Source organism: Balaenoptera musculus, chromosome 9 (assembly GCF_009873245.2).
Source record: "Balaenoptera musculus isolate JJ_BM4_2016_0621 chromosome 9, mBalMus1.pri.v3, whole genome shotgun sequence".
Lineage (NCBI taxonomy): Eukaryota > Metazoa > Chordata > Mammalia > Artiodactyla > Balaenopteridae > Balaenoptera > Balaenoptera musculus.
This window is the reverse complement of record NC_045793.1, coordinates 35,912,137-35,932,136: the sequence shown is the minus strand read 5'-3', so window position 1 is coordinate 35,932,136 and position 20,000 is coordinate 35,912,137. Positions and strand designations below refer to the sequence as shown.

Here is a 20,000-nt window from a genome sequence, read left to right as displayed (position 1 = left end):
AGGCTATGGAGCAGCTCTGAATGCCAGCTTGCAGGTAATATCATTAAATGTGCCTTCCCATTATCCTCGGATCTGAATGTTTTGGCTTTTTTTTTTTTTGGCCTGGCTTTGTATTTAGGTGAGATTGTGATTATTCTTAATAGTTGGTTTATCATCCAAGTAAGTTGTAGTACCTAGTACTGTAGAAAACACTGGTTCTAATTCAAGCTACTTTTGATGTGAAGAAGCAAGAAGGACACCCTGTGGCAAAATCTGGAACACTCGGTTTTCCTGCAAAGGCTAGATTGATAGAAGCTTTTGCAAATGCATGTGGCTGTGCATTAATATTTATCCAGGCTGTCATAAATGATTTCACATCATAGTGTTGGGGAACATGGTGCTTGTGGCAAAAACTTTAAAGTTTAATTATAATATATAATTTTTATGCAGAGGAGGCAAATGTCAGGACTTCTTTATTTTGAGTTAAGTTCTGGTCATTTTTAAACAGCAGACCAACTGCTTATATTATCTAGGGGTATTTCACTATACGTGAGGATACACTATTCCATTATGTGGGAGGCTGAAACATGAGTGAGAAAGTTTGCTGGGAGAACTATTGTTTCTAGTTGAACATCACACTTAATTTCCTTGGTATTGCTGCCACAAGTTGCCAGTTAGGAACGTTTGTCTTTCCCATACATTTTCTTGAAATGCTTCTAAAATAGCTGTATCAGAATTGAAACCCGTTAGAAGAAGATAGATGTTTTTAAAAGTATCTGAAAGGGCATTTCCAGAGTTGTCTTACACCCTCTTCATTTCACTAGGCTGCCTTGGCAGAGAGCAGTTTGCCTTTGCTAAGTAACCCTGGACTGATGAATAACACCTCCAGTGGCCTGTTGCAGGCCGTCCACGAAGACCTCAATGGTTCCCTGGATCACATCGACAGCAATGGGAACAGCAGCCCGGGCTGCTCACCTCAGCCGCACATGTAAGTGGGGCTAACAGACTCCAGAAGGGGAAGAACCGATATTCCTAGGCTTCTAGCATTTACTAGTCTTCTGAAGTTTTGAATGGTGGATAAGTGAAAAATACAAGTTTAAATGGAGTTAAACTGCACCGTGTTTGTGATACGAGAAAGTGTATCAGAACTGGTTTTAATAAACCTTTTAGATTCTCTCCAGTGTCCTATAATAATTGTACTAGCAGTCCTCTACAAATTCTTAGTACTACTAACATTCCCTTGGGAGTATAGCAGTGTCTAAGATGAGTCTCCATCTTATAGATCATTATCACAGTTTGGTTTGTATGGTCCAATAAGAATATTCATGATGGAACACGTTGTCATAATTTTTACTACTATTACAGGTCTCTAAACCATTTATGAACTGTAGTCAAGATATTTCCCGTTTTTATAAACCGTAAAATGCAAAGTTTAACTGTTAGCCACAGTTTACATAGAAGCCGGTAAAGTGTAACTTTTTGCCTGTCTTATAAATCAGTGTAATTACATATTCAACTTTAATTACTGGTGCGTCTGTATTGGCAAGGTTTATATGTTATATTTTATGCAAGACTACGATTCCTATTAATATTTAGCAGCTAACTATATCATTAATTACTCTAAAATCTTTCCCCTACCATCTTTTTAATGGAGCTGAGAGAGTAGATGTATTAAAAATTGATGTATTGTGGATTTCAGAAATGTGTATGACACTTGAAAAAATGCCTGGTCTTATTCAGTAGGCCAAGCATATCAGTTTCTTGTTTACTAAAAAGTATGGACCCTGCTAGAACTTAGAGTTCAGGAGGAAAAGTTAGAATCTGAATCCTGAACAATCCATTCAGTTGTTAGAATGAGTTTTAACTTAATGTCCATACTTCTGAGAGTTAAACATCACATACTTCTAATTTCAGGTTATTGAGGTAAGAATAGTACTTCCTCTCATTCTTATATTTTCCTCCCCTATTTTTGTACTAAATATCTAGTCAGAGGCCTGAAAGAGAAATATGGTCTTTCTAGCAGCCTATTTCCATTTGACCTTTCACCGGATATTATTTTTGTTGATTTTTGAGACATCTCATTCTATTTGACATATTAATGTCTTTAAGACCATGTGCCTAATTGCTTTATAGCACTTTTACTCTATCACCTTTGTGAAAAACACACGGTGAACATTAATATATTTTATCAGGTTCCAAACCGTTACTTTTTCAAAATGGAAAAATTTGTCTTTTAGAAGTGTCTTTAGATGTGTTAAATAATACAAAAGAAGTAATAAAACTTGAAGTAGAGAGAACATATGAATATATGCTCCTGAGAGTAGCAGTACTCTAGCACAAGAAAAGTGAGCAATCCAACAAAAGTGTTTATATCCCTGCTTTATCCTCTCAGCCATGCAGTGGGTAGCTTGAGGCCTTTGACTTTCAGCCATTCTCCTGAGGATGCTCGCTCCCTGTATCAAATGCTAAAACAATAAAACTTTAAAGAGCCAACAAGAGTTAGATACTGTTTTCCCCCTTTAAAAAAGACCAATTTCAGAGAAATGAAAGGTATTCGTAATAAAAGTGTTTAAGCTATTAATGCACCTCCTTGCACTCCTATATGATATATAGGGGTTGTTATGAACGATATATAGAGGGTATGTAGGGAGGTGGTTTTTAAAACATATGTGTCCAGTGATAAGGATATTAAAATAAAAAATGAATGATTTAATATGATAGTTTATTAAACATTGTGTTTTAGAACCTGAAATAATAATTGGGCTAAATTACAGCATTATTAGGTTACTAGTATTTTTCATTTGGCAGTTGCTATTTTCGATTTTTTCATTGTGTTATTTAGTTACACTTTAATTATAAAAATACCTCAGAAAAAATACTGTGTGTAAAACAATATATAAAAATTGTATATTTAGTGCCTGATGTAGTGCCACTATGGGCTTAGAAAACTAAGATGTTCATAGACAATATATCGTACATTTTATGCTTATATGAATTAGTGCATGTGAAAAATATTTATGTGTTTTTTCCATAGAGAGATAAAAGGAAAGCTTCCCTCGGCTTTTTGGAAATAGATTTCAGAAAAGACAAAAATTGGAGGAAGACCAAATCTTGTTTTTTCCTAAATTATATAAATTATAATCATGTTTAATTATCTTGCAGAATACTGAGTCAACATTCTCTCTTTGAATCTGTTTCTGCTGCTGTCATTAACATTTTGTATGTTGGATGTCAAATATTATTGATGGAATGTCACTTCAGTATTCTATATCTTCATCTTTATAGAGTTTTAAGATGCTTGGACTTAAAAGGCATTTTATGTACATTATTAGACAAAGGAAAATGTTATCTAATTCTCTCCATCAAAATTTGTCTGCATATAATTGAATGCACTTCAAAGTACTTTTTGAAAATTAAGCAGAAGTGAAAGAATTTTTTTACATTTCAGTAGCATAGTCATGTGTCTTGAAATGAAATCATGGTACTGGTCCTTGTTGTCATTGGTCGGGGGAGAGGAGGGAGTAAGTTAAGCTGATGCAACTGTTGGCAAGAGGCAGAGGGGCCTAGTGGTATTAGTATATGAGCTCTGGTGACAGACTGTGGTGGTTCCAATCCCAGATTTAGCACTTAATAGCTGAGTACGATTTATTTGTTTCCTCAGTTTTCTCAGCTGAAAGTGAGGTAAGTCATAATACTATGTACCTCATAGGATTCTTGCAAATAAAACAAGTGCCTGGAATATAATAATTGCTCCCTGTGTCCCTCATAGTGCCGTATTCAGAGTTACTGATTTATATTACCTCTTGTAATACCTCATTACTGCTGTAAAGGAGACCATAAACAATATAAAAATATTTTGCATTTTAATACATTTTTTGTAGGCTCTCCATAACTGTGTGGTTACTTTCTTTGATAGTCAGTCCCTTTGCTTTTCCTCCCACCTCCTCTTATAATTCATGAAGTAAGCAGATGCATAAGAAGTGAAAGAATGTGAGACAGGAATTTATGGTAGGGAGCACCTTACTCAGACTCAAGGAGATAAGAGATTTTTGAGATAAGAAGAAGATGTTATCTGAGGTTGGAGGCAACGAATAATCCAAATAGAATAATATCAACCCAGAACAGGAGCTCACGATATGTGCCTGGAGAACATTGCATATGAGGTTTGACAGGAATGTAGAATATATGAAAGGAGACCAGACTGTTGAATGCTTTAAATGTCAAGCTATGGTGTTTACTTTGATCAGTATGGAACTTACTAATGTTATAAGCTTGGGTTTCACATGACCAGAGATGTGCTTTAGGAAGAGTAATCTGAACGTGTACTGAATAAACCATGCCTGAATGAAACTCAAGTGAGGTAGGATATTCTGGAGTTGGGAGAGACTGGAAGCAGATGAGTCCTTGCAGGATGTAGTATCTGACTTAAGTACAAGACAGCGAGTGGAGAGCAAGGAATCCATACAAGAAGTGCTGTGAAGAGAAATACAGAACAAGACCACTGACTGAATGCTGGGGACAAAGAGGAAAATTAGGAAAAATCATAGCAACTGTAAAAGCCCGTGAAGAGAAATAGAGGGCAGAAGAGGACAGGCTCAGGGGGGAAAACGGTGATGAATTCAGTATTATCCTACTTGCTGAATCCAAGAACGTAAATGTCCTTAGATTCAGGAAACAACAAAACTGAAACTGTTTCTTCATTTAGTCTTTTTATTCAACTCCAGAATAGTAAAATAAAGAAGTATTCCTGAGGTTGATAGAAAAGATGTTTTGAAGCTTTGGAAGAGTAGAATAACTATGGTTTAGTGCTTCTCATAAATTATTTTTAGAGAACAAGAGAGGCCAAATTATCATCCATATTCTTCATTTTGACGCTCCATATGTAACACTTCCCCATGCTGTGGCTTTCCCTCTTAGAGTGCCCTGAATGAAGGCTTTTGCCAAACTAGTGCATTTATTTTGCCTTAACTCTTTGCCTTTCTTCCCTTTCCTTTTTCATTCTCCTCTCTTACCTAAATTCTACCTTTCCTTAAGGGCCTCATCCTATTTTTCCAGGAGGCTTTCCCAAGTAATTTTGCAGTCAGGACCTACCCTCTGCTCCACATTTCTGAAGAGCTGGCTGCTTGTATCATTATCTGGAACTAACGCGGTGTGTGTGTGTGTGTGTGTGTGTGTGTGTGTGTGTGTGTGGTCACGCACATGTGTGCTTGCACATGTGCATGCTCATTTTGCAGTTATCTCTGGCTTAATGGCAGGTCCCTTAAGGACAAAGACTATATTTTAGACATATTATAGTATATGAAACCCCTAACACATTATACCATACAAAGTAAGCACTCAATAACCATATGATAGTGATGATGAAGAATCAAATGGGAGGTGACAGTTAATGAGAAATGGTTTGACTTCACAAGGTAATCTCTCCAAAAGTACAATCCAGGATTCTCTTAGAACTCTGAAGAAGGGAGAAGAAGAGATTTTTAGGAAGAAGAGATAATGAAATAGAATGCTAGCTAAGAGATCTTTCTAAATATTGGCAGAGTGTGTTTGTGAACTTTTATTTTTAATTTTAATTATTTAGTTAATATGTATTTTATAATTGTCCAGAGTTATGTCAATAGCAAGTGATAGACCTTCACTGCATTTGTGATTATCCTCCTAGACCTTGTTAAATTTTATTTATCTCGTTGAAGGTGAAATGAAAAAAAAAATTATTGCGATTAATACAGTATTAATCAGATGTATGTTCAAGAGGATTTTAGCAGAAAGTAGGACAGGGTAAAGTCAGGTGGAATAATACAGATTTTACCTAATAATTTTTTGAAATTGTTTTGACTCTTTTCGATCAAGTAGATTTCTACAATTTATTTTCTGCTATTGTAAGAGATCTAGACCCATCATGGTCTGAACAAAAGTAAAGAATACTTCCTGTAAGAGTCTAAGTATCATTACAATTTATAATACTCTTCCCTTCTGCACCTCAGCGCCAATATTCCCTGATTACCTGACTTTTCAGAGTTTTACAGATTATGGATAAAATTACTTTAGATTCCTATTTTATACCGGTGTTTGCCTCTTATAAAAACTACCTGAAGAGTTAGGATTGATGCTATGTTCAGGTGGAAATAATTTGAACTTACTTTCTTCTCCCATGTGTTAGACTTAAATGAATGAGAAGAGAAGAAAACGTTTGGAGAAGACCTGGAAGGTGAACTCACACTGGTAGAATCAATCCATTTCCTGTCTCCTTCCAAACCTGAGGCAAAAAGAGAAATTTAATGATGTACCCGCCATATTTAGTTCAAATCAGTTGTTTCTTTTTTATTAAGCAATTGTTTCTCCTCACTCTCAGTAAGTTGGCTCAGGTTTGCCTTTTCTTTCTCTTATGAAAATGTTAAATGAGGTTCCCATTTTTATGTTTTCAAATTTTGTTTCTAGAGATCAAAACGAATGTTCTTCCTGAGCTAGTTTTGTATAGAGGGATCCACGCACAAAGCCTTCCGTTGTCATGCCGTTCCCCTTTCTGATTATTAGGGTCTCCTACTGTTGAGTTTTCAGATCATTTCTTACGTGTCATTCCTGAATCCTCTTAGTCTCCGTGCCATTTCAAAGTTCTACTTGCTAATATTCTATATTAGTTGCAGGTGATTATTTTTTCTGCCTCTTATTAAAGCAAATGTTTGAAGTTTGCGAGTTAATGAACTTCTATATAGAATCAGAATGTTAATATGGCTCATGTAAGACTAGACAGTATATTTGTTGTGTTCTTCGAAGCCAAAACTTTAGGGTAAGGAAATCAAAGTCTGCGGCATTGCGCAAAAGGAGTAGTGTAGTGTTATTCCAGGACTGCAATGGAGATCACATTAATCTTTTTTATTAACATGTTGAATGCACATTCCACACGCCCCAGAACTTTCTATGCATTGCATGTCCCAGTCAGTCATCTTTACAACATCCTCTGCTTCTTGAGAACCTCAGTTCGTTATATCACTCCAATGATAAACTTTAGCCTCTCCTAGCAATAATACTTTGCAACCAAAGACAGCTAAAAGGGACTGCTAGATGCCTGTTTTGTGCAACAGTATTGAAAATCTAATATAAATTATGAAGTGTCACGAAACATAATGAAAATGTTCAAGTATATAATATTACCTTTCTTCCTTCTATTCTCTGTGGCTGCCTTAAAATTTAAATTGCTGTTTGTAGGCACATGTAGAATTTGCAGACCCTACACCTTTGGTTGGTGATATTTTATATAAAATCCGTACAGATCTTAGATCTTTCTGTGGACAAAAGCATTTGAAATTGGAGTGGCTCTTTATATCAGAGGAAAGCAGTTGAAAGTGACTGACAACTTGAACAAGTGGAATGCTCATTGTTTTCATGCCTGTTAAGCCTGCACTATTTTTGCTGATATTTTGGATCATTAAGTTGCATTAAGAAGATCTCTAAACATAAAAGCATATTTTTGCTTTACATGTCTTCACAGATTTTTTAATTCACAATTTTTCATTTATCTTTAATTTTTTTTTTCCTAACATTTCTGGGCCTCATAATTTTCATTCTGATTTAATTCTATTTTTATTTAACCTCTAAACTTTTTTATTAACTTTTCTAGTTAGCTTTGAGATCTCTTTCCAAAGTGATGGTACAGAACTTATGACTATGCCAGCTCTTTATTATCTCTTTTTTTTTTAAGTGCTACAAGTATGGCTCAGTAGCCGCTGTTCTTTTTTACATTATTCCAGTCCCCGTATGTGGCACTTACAGCTCATTCTAGTTCCTCCTAATAAAAAGATCCTCCCAGAGATACAGTGCCTTCAGCTAAAAAGTGCTGTATCCCCACCGTGCCAATAGTGGAAATTTGTGGGTTCCTGTAGGGTTTTAAAGGATTTTTATAGAACTATACAGATGGTATTTAAGTTTTGTGTTATGAATCCCCGCAATTTAGGCAAAGGGTGTCAGAAAACTTTTAGGTGACAGTATTGTAGCTAACTGCTTCTGTTTTATATCTAAAGAAGATACTTTGTTAGAAGGTACATCTTCCTTTGCACTAACACTATTTGAGACTTAGAAATGTTCTTTCGCTGAGGGTCAAAAAGTAATTGACTGAATTGTTTAAAAATGAATATTGTTATTCAGTATTTTTTCCTTCTAGTACCAGGGGGAAATACCATAGTACCATGTATACCCATATGGTATTTTAACTTAAGCTTTTGACATAGGGCTTAGGGAAGTGGCTGTCTATTTGGTGATATGGGTATTTTATGACTAAAGATATTTATTATGTAAAGTTAACGATCACTTCAGAATATTACTTAATGTGAAGATACTTTACATAAGAAATTATATTTTAATATGTGTTAAAATTATATGCATTTTGACTACTTTGGGAGAATTTTAAACTGACCTTTCAAATAAGTACAACAATGTATTTAAAAACTTTGACACCAATAAACACAGTTTAAAACTTTATCTCAGGGTTCCTACATTCCATAAGTAGTTTCTATCATTAGGATAGAATTAAACAATTTATATAAGCAACAGATGACCAAATAATTTCACATAACTAGTGGAAACTGACATTCTTCAGTTTGCTCAACATTATCTTAATCTTTGAGCACTGAAAATGGTGTAACATCAGCAAGACATTTAAAAGGCAGGAACAGAAGTAATCATTGGTCACATAATGTTATCTAACTCTTGATAAATTTACCATTTGCAACACTAAATCTCAGGTCCCTTTTGTTAATTAGCAGGTCAGAGAAAGACATAATCCACTAGATTTAGGATAAAAGATATTGTTTTTACTCCCTATTCTATTCTCGTGCTAAGAACTAACAGAGCATAGCTAAGCACAGTTCAGGAGGAAACTGCACATTGAGTCAGTCCTGTGGTTTAATTTGAGCAAAGGAATAGCTCCAGCAGAGCAGCCAGTCTCAGAGATTAGATAGACCTAATGACACGAACCGTATGTAATCCTGGTGAAGAGCCATCTCTGTCAAGATATCCAAGAAACAGCTTCGCCAGGAGCAAGCAGTGAACGGGCAGCATCCCATCAGGGAAGCTTGGCAAAGGAAATAGACAACAGTCCAGAAAAGATGGGTGAGCCATGTCAGCGAGGGCTGCCCAGAGCCATACTATAGCCCAACTATAGGACTTTGAGGTCCTGATCTTCAAGGAATCAGAACCCTAATTATCAATGAGAAATTAGAGAGAAACAGGAACATATACTTTGTGTACCATATGCCCATCCTGACATTTCTGACTGAAACTTGGTCCAAGGAGCAAGGCAAAAACGATTTTTGGATGAATGGTTCAAAGGAGTTTTGGAGCAGCAGCAAAGCTGACTTAATGGCCAAATGTCAAGATGTAATTTAGATTTTCTTTCATTTCTCTGACCAATAGATTAGAAATATAAAAGTCCTTAGATCTATACCTGAATGGTTATTGAAAGCTACCATTTATGAGACACAAAATGGAATGGTACCAATTGTATCTCAATGGGCAACTATTTTGATTCTGAGATTGAGCACAGTATATTTGTACTCCTCAATGATCAAAGTAATTACATTTATATTTTCATTTTATTACAGCTGTTCTGATCACATCTATTTTATAAATCAAACGGTAAATCTTAAAGATTTAATTGTGCTTTTTATAATCAGCACTACAGCAAAACTATGTGAAATCATTTGGGAGTGAGCCTCCAAATCATGTAAAATCTAGTTTCTTTAAACAATGTTGTATAAATTTGAATAAATTATAATATGTTGAAGGTAAGGACAAGAAATCTTAGAGAAATTTCATATACATATATATGCATGCGATTTATAAAATTAGGTTGCATTAACCTTAATCCACCTTTTTGTTATATTTCTTAGAACTTCTGTTGACTTTAAATGGAACTTTGGAACTCTGCCTTGGGGTCAGATCTTTTGGGATGTAGAATAGAATTATAAAATGCATTCTTAAGAATGGCAGTGTGTAGCTTAGAAGAGAAAATGTTATTACAATTATCAGAATATAATATTCCTTTGCAATCAAACACTTAAATGGCTGCATTTTCTAGAAAGTAGAATATGGGAGTTACAAGATTTATTAAATATATTAGTATTAAAGTTGTATTCTGACTTCAAGATGAAAAATTAAAATTTATTTGGCTGTTTGTCCTTAGCCACAGTGAAAAGGTATGAGAAACTTTGTAGGGCATTTTCTAATTACATTCTGAATAAAGCAAACTAAACAAGGTATATATGGCATGAGGAATCATTTGTTCACTCCAATTTTTCTATCCTCTTTTAATGGTTGTACATTTCTGAGAGGAGGAATATTTTCCTTTACATCCATAAATAAGCAGGATTTTTATCTACTGAACTGGAATAATGGTTCTGGGTACTGTCCTAATGGCAACTATGTGCAAACTCATCCAAATCAGAAGGAAGGTCAGTTCGTTCAACATAAGAATGTCTGTGGTAAATGTTAATTTACAAGAGAGAAAACAGTCTTGAAAAACAATAAAATTTGAAAAATATTGAATCATAGTAGTAAAGATCTGTTTTATAATTTCTTAATGGATAAAATAAGAGCTAATTTATCATTTCTAGTTGTTTTTAATTATTTGACCTTCTTATTCACTTCTGTACACAAGAGAATTAAATATTTCTCTAACGTGTGCTTAAATTTAGAATATAAAATTCTAGATTTTAGTGAAAGAAATCAGAATTATCATTTCAAAAGAATAAAATCATAAATAGGATTAATTAAATAATTTCTTAATGACTATATAAATAACTTCAGTTGTTTAATTACTCACATTAGCCTAAGATCATTTCTCATTTTAAAAAGTACTTGCAAAATGTTTTCTTTTAAAAGTAAACTTTTCCATTTAAAACTTTAGTTTCATTTTTTAGGTTATTTCTGTGATATGTTAAACTAAAATACTTCCTAAATAAAATATTACTCTAAAAGTTACAAATGTTTAATTTAAGAAATGTGAATTGTTTCTCATTTCAACCTGACTTTGTACAAATGGAGATACCTAAACTTGCAGTTTTTATAAATCTACCATTAAATTCCAAATATAATTATATCATTTCCTTGTACATATACTAGAAGGAAATGAGTAAAATTGAATTTCCACAGTCTCCATTTTTCATATGCTTTCTAAATGAGCATCAATTATTTTACCAGTTTCCCTGTGAAACGTCTTTGGAAAAAAAATGACTTTTTAAAAATGTTGTATTTGATGTGGTTATAGCTTCCAGGATAGCTACTCAAAAATAACAAACAAAACCAAAAACTGAGCCTCATGAAACTAAATCTTCCATTTTAATAAAGGAGTCTGTGTTTGTATTTTGGAATCCATTTTACATCTCCAAAACAATGATACTTATGTGGTAAGCATGAAGGTTTTGCCATTGGCAAATTTGAACTAATTGAATAAAAATTTATTCAAACACATATGAAATTACAAAGTACTAATCATACACTTTGATTTTTAAATGCTTATAGTAGTTATCATTATTCATTCAACGGCTTTGTGCCAAGTACTAAATAGACATTGTAGACGGTTAAAAGGAAGTCTCATCTTCTCTAAGTATTTCCTTTTAATTACAAAATTTTTGATGCTATTTTGTGAGTCAAAACCTATGCAAATAAATCAATGGACAGCCTTAGCCTATAGCAATACTAAGTCTATTCTGATATTTTTTAATGTCATTAATCGAGTTAAGATACAACAATATATGAGATAAAGAAGAATTTGTATGATTGTAAACATTTTCTTTTAGAGTTAATCAGTGTATCCCATGTAGGTTAAAGGTATACAAACTAAATTAAGTAGAAGTATCAAGAAACTTAAAAGTCAAGAACTTGAATAAATCGGTATTGAGTAGGAAATAGATGCGTGGTTTAAGGTCTACACATATTTCAGTACGTTCAATATGTTTCTCAATATACTGTATATATAAATTCATTTTACTGGATAAAGATTGCTATATTGGGCCAAATAAAATTATTTTCCATAGTAAAACTGAAGCATGAAGGCCTTAATGCTATTTCTGAGGATAGGTTTTTGACTATTATCTGGGGAGTAACATTTTTTATATTAATGATCCACAGTTACTGATAGAAGCATGTTATATCCTTCAGGTATGCTAGGGCAATTATTCTTATAGGATTTTTAAGATGTACCATGTCACCTTTTTAAGATGTATCATGTATCATGTCTCATGTATCATGTTTATTACTATTTTTCAATAAGTATATGTTATTTAATGTATTTAACTTTTTCTCAAACAACTAAGATTATCTGAAGAAAGATATAAGGGAGTCTCCTAAAATGAGTAAATCACATAAAAACAATTTTACCTAGTCTTACCTTTAGTCTTGACTTGTAAATGTTTGATTAAATTAACTTTACATTGCCTGAAATCGCCCATATTGTAGAGATGAGCCATTAATTGTAAGTTTTTCTTCACAGCATTTGTTGATATCTATCATAACATTTAAGACTTAAAATTTTTATCATCAGTATTAATAAATATTGTATTTATGAAGGGCCCAATCAAATTTACATTGTGCCACTGCATTACTCATAAATGATGGCACTGTATAACTCTAAGATATTGCTCCCAAATTCCTGTCCAGTTTCATCCTGTAGGTGATCCTCTCTAGGAAGATTGCCCTGCCAAGGCAAAAGAATGATCTATTCTCTTGGTGATATCTAAATAAAGAAACACCACTGTGATTCTATAGCCTAACATCTATTGACTTAAACATGTTTTGAATATCTCAGTTTCAGAGAACTTTATTCATAGTACTTCCTTATTTTAAAGAAAAAATAGGAACAGTTTATAGGATCTTTTACTTAGTCTTAAGGAGACAATGAAGACAATTTACATTTCTCTAGAGAATATACAGTGTGATCACAATCTAAAAAGGTAAAGTTTTCCATTTTAATTTGACTCTGCTGTAGGGTGTTGGCAACAATAACATTTCTTCTGCCTTTCATTGGTGCCTTGGGTACTTGTAAATTTCACAATTAAAGGAGCAACACATTTCTTTAGGCAACAAATCAGTCTATTAATGTAGCTAGTCCTCTCTTTGTGTTTTTGGTATATACCATTATGAGGGTAGGCTGTAACACTGAGCAATTAAACTAGAGCATAAAAACCAACTGCTACTTTGCATTTCCTTCTGGTAGAGGCTTGGCAGGTTGAATGGAGCAGAGATGTTTCATTCATTTAAGTTGAATAAACATTTCTTGAGCACCTATTATGTGCGACATAGTCTGTTGGAAACTGGCAGATGATCTGTTATCTACAAAGAGGTAGAACTCTAATCCAGGGATGGCTATGTACAAAGATACCAAGTAAAGGAAGGAAGAGAGTTATAACCAAATTGCAAATTAAGTGTACACATGCACATGGAGAATCATGAAAGTCTTCATGGAGGAGATAGCTTTGAGTTATGCTTAACATGAAATCAATTTTTAGGTTGAACTTTATGAAATTATTGATATTTGACTGGGTTTTTTTTTTTTTTGCTTACAGAAATAGCAGTCTTAAACCTTTCAACCTAACATTAAGCAGAGATGAGGAAAGAGAAGATAGATACAAAGGATTTGAGGGTATGAGCAAATGTGACTAAGATATAAAGCATGAGTCTCATTCAGAGAATAGATCATTCTTTTGCCTTGGCATGGACAATCTGCCTAGAGAGGAATATGTGTAGGATGAGACTGGACAGGAATTTGGGAACCATAGCTTAGAGTTCATTAATCTCCAAGCTGATGACAAGGTAGGGGCATTGAAAATTCACCAATTATTTGGAGATCCTTAGCAAGACCCTCAAGGGTATATGTTACCTACTTTTAAAAAGACTTACCCTTCTTTGCTACTCATCCCTGGATATACTGTATTTTTTCACTTGAAAAAGTGTCCACACTTTTTTTATGCCATTTTCCCTCAATATTCAGTTTTTTTTTTTAATATTCAGTTTTAAAATATATTTTTCTTTAAGATGACATAAGAACTCAGACTGAAAATTACAAACAAAATTTCCAGAGATCAAGTATCAGCAGCCTTTATAAACGTGGGCATTGCTTCTGCTAGCAGCTTGATCACAATGAGGACTGTAGAGAAATTTGTTTCAAAATCTTCCCATCTTCTACTTTCTGATATCCAAGCATTCCAGGATCTGCTTCCCCTCTTCCTCAAGCGATTAAAATGACAAATATAAAGATTCATCAAAATTGAATGAGTTATGAAGAGTCATCATCTATTTTAACTTTTAGAATTTTTGACAGAGATTTAGGCTCTTCTATCTTCTTGGTAGAGTATAAAAGGGAACTATTTCACATACATATAAATTTAAAAGCAGTACATACAAAACTTTTTAGTCCACAACCAATAGCCTTAATTCTTCACTTCTCTCCACGTTTCTAATCCTGCTACCTTATTCCTGACCATCATGACCTTATTACACTGTTTTAGTAAACTCCTAGCTGGTTACCTTACCTCCAGTGGCCTACGTCCCATCTACGTTTTGCAAATTAATCCTCCTAAAACTCTTCTATCTTTTCACTGCCATGCTCAAAAACCATCAATAGCCCTTCAGCTGGCAGAGAATAAATTTTAAACTCCATAGATGCAACTCAAGGGCCCTTCACCATCTGACCTTGTTCTGCTTTCTAACATATTTCTTTATCACCAACCCTCCTTTCCCCATGGCCTCTACACACTCTCAGGATTCCTACAACACATATAAAATTCTCTATTTTTCCCATTTCCACTCAGAATGCCCTTTTCCTCAACTCTGTGTAATGAACATTTTCATATATTTCAAAGCCTACGTGAAGTGACACCTTCCTCCGTCATAGATCATTGACTGAATGCATTGCCAGAATTTTTCTCCCCTCTTTCATAACACTTTGTCTGTTATGGTATAGATCACATTCTGCTTGGCATCGAAGTTACTTGTGTGTATGTCTTACTTCCTCTATTAGACTGAAACTGTATGAGAACAGGAACCATTTTCTATATCAGCCCCTAGACCAGTAGTTTGCAAATAATGTTTGTTGAATTGATTTTTTCACTTCTAGCAAGAAGTAATGTTTATCCTTGTAGAAGTACTTCCATTTCAGCTACTGACTTTCAACCTTTCTGTCAGGAAGTATTAACAGACTTTTATGTCTCTCCATCACTGAATACTTTCCCTCTAACTATCTAAAGAAGTTCCAAATAGCTTTCTAATTCTCCTAAGTGTAAATTACATCAAATTAGGAGGTTGGCTATTCCTTCTTCAAGCAAGAAATTTAAATCACTGCTTTTCTGTAGTAAATAGTAGGTAGTGGACTTGGAATAGTTGAATTGGAAATCTTGTGTTTCATGGACAGAACAATTTTTAAACTGTTCACAGTTGATTCCTGGATTCTCGTTTAAATGAACACTCATTATCTACCAAATGGATAATTTGCTTTCAAATCAAAGATGAAGTTACTTCCAAATCCACTTAAAGGAATAGGACATATTTTATCAGGTTTAGAAGAACTACTAAAGTGACTGTCAAGGTAAATATGTCTGCCTGCTGTCTCTGCCCTTCTGTGCCAGAAGTTTGTACTCTTCTGTGATAACCTAGATCCCTGGTATGTATTAGGTGCCCAGTAAACAAATGAAGTGCTGGGGAGATTATCCAATCCAGACTTCATAGACTCCTGCCTTAAGATACGTTACAAATAAGTCGATTTATTATCCTTTATTCAAGATCTCACAAATGAGACAATAAGAAATCAATTATTCCACTAGTTTTTTTCTTTTTGTTCATAAGTTAAGAAAAAAAGAAAAAAGAAAAACCTAAGTCCTCAGTTTCAGTAGTTTCATTCTATTTGCTCAAAGTAGCTTCTACTTTACTTATTATTAAGGGCTCTATTAAGGACTGCCGCTTAATCTGTAAGACACCTCAAATCGAAACTGAAAGGAGTCGTGCATAAATTTCAAATCAGGGAGGAAAAATGGCATGAATATCCAAACCATCCACAATATATCTTCTTCAAACCCAGAAAGAGTTTTATCACCAGGATAGATAGTCAAGAATTTCTCTCGTCTGTCCATCTGAACTTGTTCTTCCTTTACTGTCTTTAATGAATTCCATTAGGAGTATAGATGCTTTGGGATTCTGCTTAGAGACAAATAATCTCTCCCAGCTGTTAACTCCTCCAGTATCACTTAATTGCTATTCCTCTTAGGACACTTATGGCTGGCAATTGTGTACATATTTGAGTACATACTTCTCCCATACCGGACTGCAACTTCTTTGATAGATGTTTAAATGCCTCCACAGTGCCTTATATCTAGAGGGTATGCAATAAACGCGTTAAATTAATCATTGGCAATAGGAGATAATGATAATGTTATTGGCTTTTCCTGTCTAAGTGAGATTGATGCTCTTTATGCCATTATGGACACAGGCGACTTGACTCAACCCGCAGCATAAAAGAACTTTTGGCAGAAAATTTATTGTCTATCAGGCTTATATATATTGCTGTGTCTCTTAAAATTTCCATATTTTAGTCAACTTTGAGTTCATCTATTTAAGGTTTCTCCAGCTGAATATATATTATCAGACTTCATAAACTTCAGTGTACATAGCGCATGTGATGCAGGCCTGGACCATTCAATGCATGTATGTTAATGATTTCACTGACAAGTTATGATGAGGCCTGGGATGGGATGGCTGAGGAGTGTAAGTGCCGGGGCTCCGCCCACTGAACATTTCAACAATGGTCTTTCTACTTTGAAGTTTACTTTCCTCTGTTGATCTAAAAATGGTCAGAGACATGACCTGAGATTTTGGCTTAGTGCCTTAGTGTTCAGGAATGTGTTAGTAAATAATTCTTTGGAATAATTAGAGTAATATGTTATGTTATTCTGTTCCTTTTATACCTTAAATGTACTTTTAAGGAAGTGTAGCTTGTCATTACTTTAATAGCCCTAATGCCTGGCATTTGGTATGTGGGGCACTTATATCTTTGTTTTATGACTTTTCTGATATAGTAATAAAAGTCTTAATTTGTAGAAGGGCTAAAATGTTTTTAGAGCTAATTAAGTTCATACATTGTTTAAAAAGCAATTCATGTATTTATACTATAACTTCTTCCAAAGAAGGATTTAAGGTTGTAATTATATCATGACTGTATCTAACATTGATCACTTATGAGCCAGTCACTGTTCCAAGTGTTTTGCATACACAAAAAATCATTTACTCAAAACTACTATGTAAAGTAGGTACTTTATTATCTCTGCTTTATGAATAAAGAAACAGAGGTACAGAGACATTAAGTAACTTCCCCAAGGTCACACAGCTAGGAAGTAAAGGAGCCAGTGTTTAAACCCAAGCATTTTATCCTCAAAGCTCACTGAATTCTTAAACACTATATTATTAACCACTTAACCACTGCTGCATGACTAAAGATTATAAATGAGGTGCCTAAATTATTCAAGATTACTTTATGCTACACTTATAAGTTAATCAAAATACTAAATACATAAAAATTATTGTACTAAATTATACCCTGTTAATTAAAAACCTTTATATGATTCAACTGGAGAAGAGGATATATAAGGAGGAATCGGTGAGCGCTGCATAGACAGGGAGTTACTTTAAAGGGTTTCCTTTATTTGATTTGAATTGTCAGAGGAGTTTCTTTGGTGAAGGGGAGCACTTTTCCTGGGAGAAAATCTAATTATCCTATAATAGTGTAACACATGGTATCCTGAAGAATTTGGAAAAATGAACACTACAGAGATAGCCCCTTTTTTTCCAGAGATAAATTAAATGACCCTCATATTCTATAATGGGAGGAAGAAGGGAAAGATACTGCTAATGGCTGCGGAAGAGACTAATTTCCCATTCATTCTGCAACCCACCAAAGGCATGTGGTTTCCTTGGGTTTCATTTCCTTTGAATTGGCATACAGGACAAGTGAAAACATGGAGCTCTCTGAGATCCAAAAGTGAGAAACCTAATATAAATGGAGATAATCATGATAGAATTGTATTTTTATTGAAAAGGATTCCACCAATGTATAGGCGTAGGTACTATAACTTTCAAGCAATTTTATTCCCTGGGATGCTTCAACTTCTCTTGCTACATTTTATTTTTTTTTAGACACTGTATTGGTGGCAATCGGATATTTTTAGGAACTGAGCATTCATAATTATTGGCTCTGGTTTTAGTTTATTTTAGTAAATGAGTAGCCTAACACTGTAGCCTTAAGGGAAAATTTCATTTACATCTTTCTCAGGTCTGATACCTTGTTCACAAACTAATTCTGAGCGAAAGGATTCTAAGAACACTTAATTCCAGAGAGAAATTTTCTCTGTTATAGTTGATACAAATGAAACTCTTAATGCTTTGATGGCACATCGTTTATTCAGTTAACACACATGTACTAGGTGCTTGCTATGGATACAGCTCTCTTGATCTGTGAAGTTCACCACCACCAGGAAGAGTTCAGTACAGTACATGTGATGAAGGCAACGTGAGATAGCAAGAATACCAGGTTCCAAGAAACATTCCAGAGGCCAGTTGTGTACTAGTCCTGGCTCTGCCTGTATTTATCATAACTCTTGGAAAGTTACTCATTTTCTCATCTGTGAAACAGGAGCATTGGAAAAAATTATGTTTGATACAGTGTTAGGATTCCAAGATTCTATAGTTTTGGGTAACAGAATGATCCAAAAAAAAAAAAAAAAAAATGCTTTGGAGGGTCAAAGTAGGAGGTCAGCGAAAGCCAGACAGGTCAAACAAACTCTTTAGAAGTAGATAAGATATAACTTGGTCCTTATATGGTAGACAGGATGTGCATAGGTAGAACACAGTGAGGAAGGGAATGCCAGGTTCTGTGCACACACAGTGAGTTGAAGAGGAAAGCGCAGACTAAGTCAGCATGAAAAAATGACTTGGAGTAGGAATTGAACATGTTATTTCAAGGGTGATGTTTTGAGTCGGGAGTAGAAGTTATTATTCAGAACTACTGTTGTACACAGGGAGGTTGCAGCCTAACTGTGGAGAATGGCTGAAGGGTTTTGGCTCAATCCTGTCTCATTCCCCTGTGTCTCAGTTCAGATAGATTTTTGTACAAGGCAATGACATAATGAAATAAATTCCTTGTGTATTAAAATTCTCTGAGAAGGTAATGGAACATGCCTTTATAGTGATACTTTTAAAAAAAATTCTATGCGTTTGTATTTTAGAAAGACATCCCATGTGTTATTCCTCTTTATCTGGAACTTGAGACTTTTCTACAGGTTCTTTATTCAAATAAAAATCCAACCCAGGAAAGTAAAACACAAATGAGTCAGACACTCAGCTCCAGCTGAGGGGACAGTGGAAGTGGAACAGGGGATTAGGAAAGAGAGTCAGACTAGGGAGACCTCCTAGGTCTTCTCAGAGCCTTGAGAACATTAAGACAAACCAACTACAAAAGAAGTCAGATCTTTAGCTAAAATTATTAGATGCTCAGAATAATGTTAATTGAATTGAGGTTAATCCCATAGATATCTATGTATGTCTTGCCAGCTATTCAATATCTGTTTAGAAATATTCATCTATTTAAGCTTGAAAGTTTTGAATATTCATAGGTCATTTATGAGACCTAGTTAAAAAAAGATGCTATTATATTAACCTTAGGAGTTTATTCTAATCATTTCCAGTACTTAAGAGTTTGACATTCAGTAAAATGTTCTGAATCCCAGCTTGAACCTGGAAAATCTAAAATTATAAATTCAACTTATAATGATTATTAAATCAAAACATCATTTTTTAATAAAAGTCATTAAATGAATATGAACTTTCGCAAGTAATCTTACTAGAAGATTTCATTTGTATATTTTATAGGGTACTTTGGGAATGTTAACATTAGATTTAATAAATGCTTAAAATTCTGGGTATGTCTGCGTGATACCGTAACAAATTGTTGGTTCATCAGTCATTTTACTCCAACTATTGGCTAGTTC

At 34.2% G+C, this 20,000-nt stretch overlaps 1 protein-coding gene across 1 annotated transcript in view; it reads left to right on the top strand.

The window, feature by feature from the left end:
- Nucleotides 1-20,000, top strand: part of FOXP2 (forkhead box P2) — a 531,741-nt gene that overhangs the window by 506,613 nt on the left and 5,128 nt on the right. The window contains exons 19-20 of the mRNA XM_036862984.1: nucleotides 1-34; nucleotides 804-967. The exon at nucleotides 1-34 is cut by the window's left edge and continues 36 nt beyond it. Coding sequence (XP_036718879.1) covers nucleotides 1-34; nucleotides 804-967 — 198 coding nt within the window. The remainder of the gene's footprint in view (nucleotides 35-803; nucleotides 968-20,000) is intronic.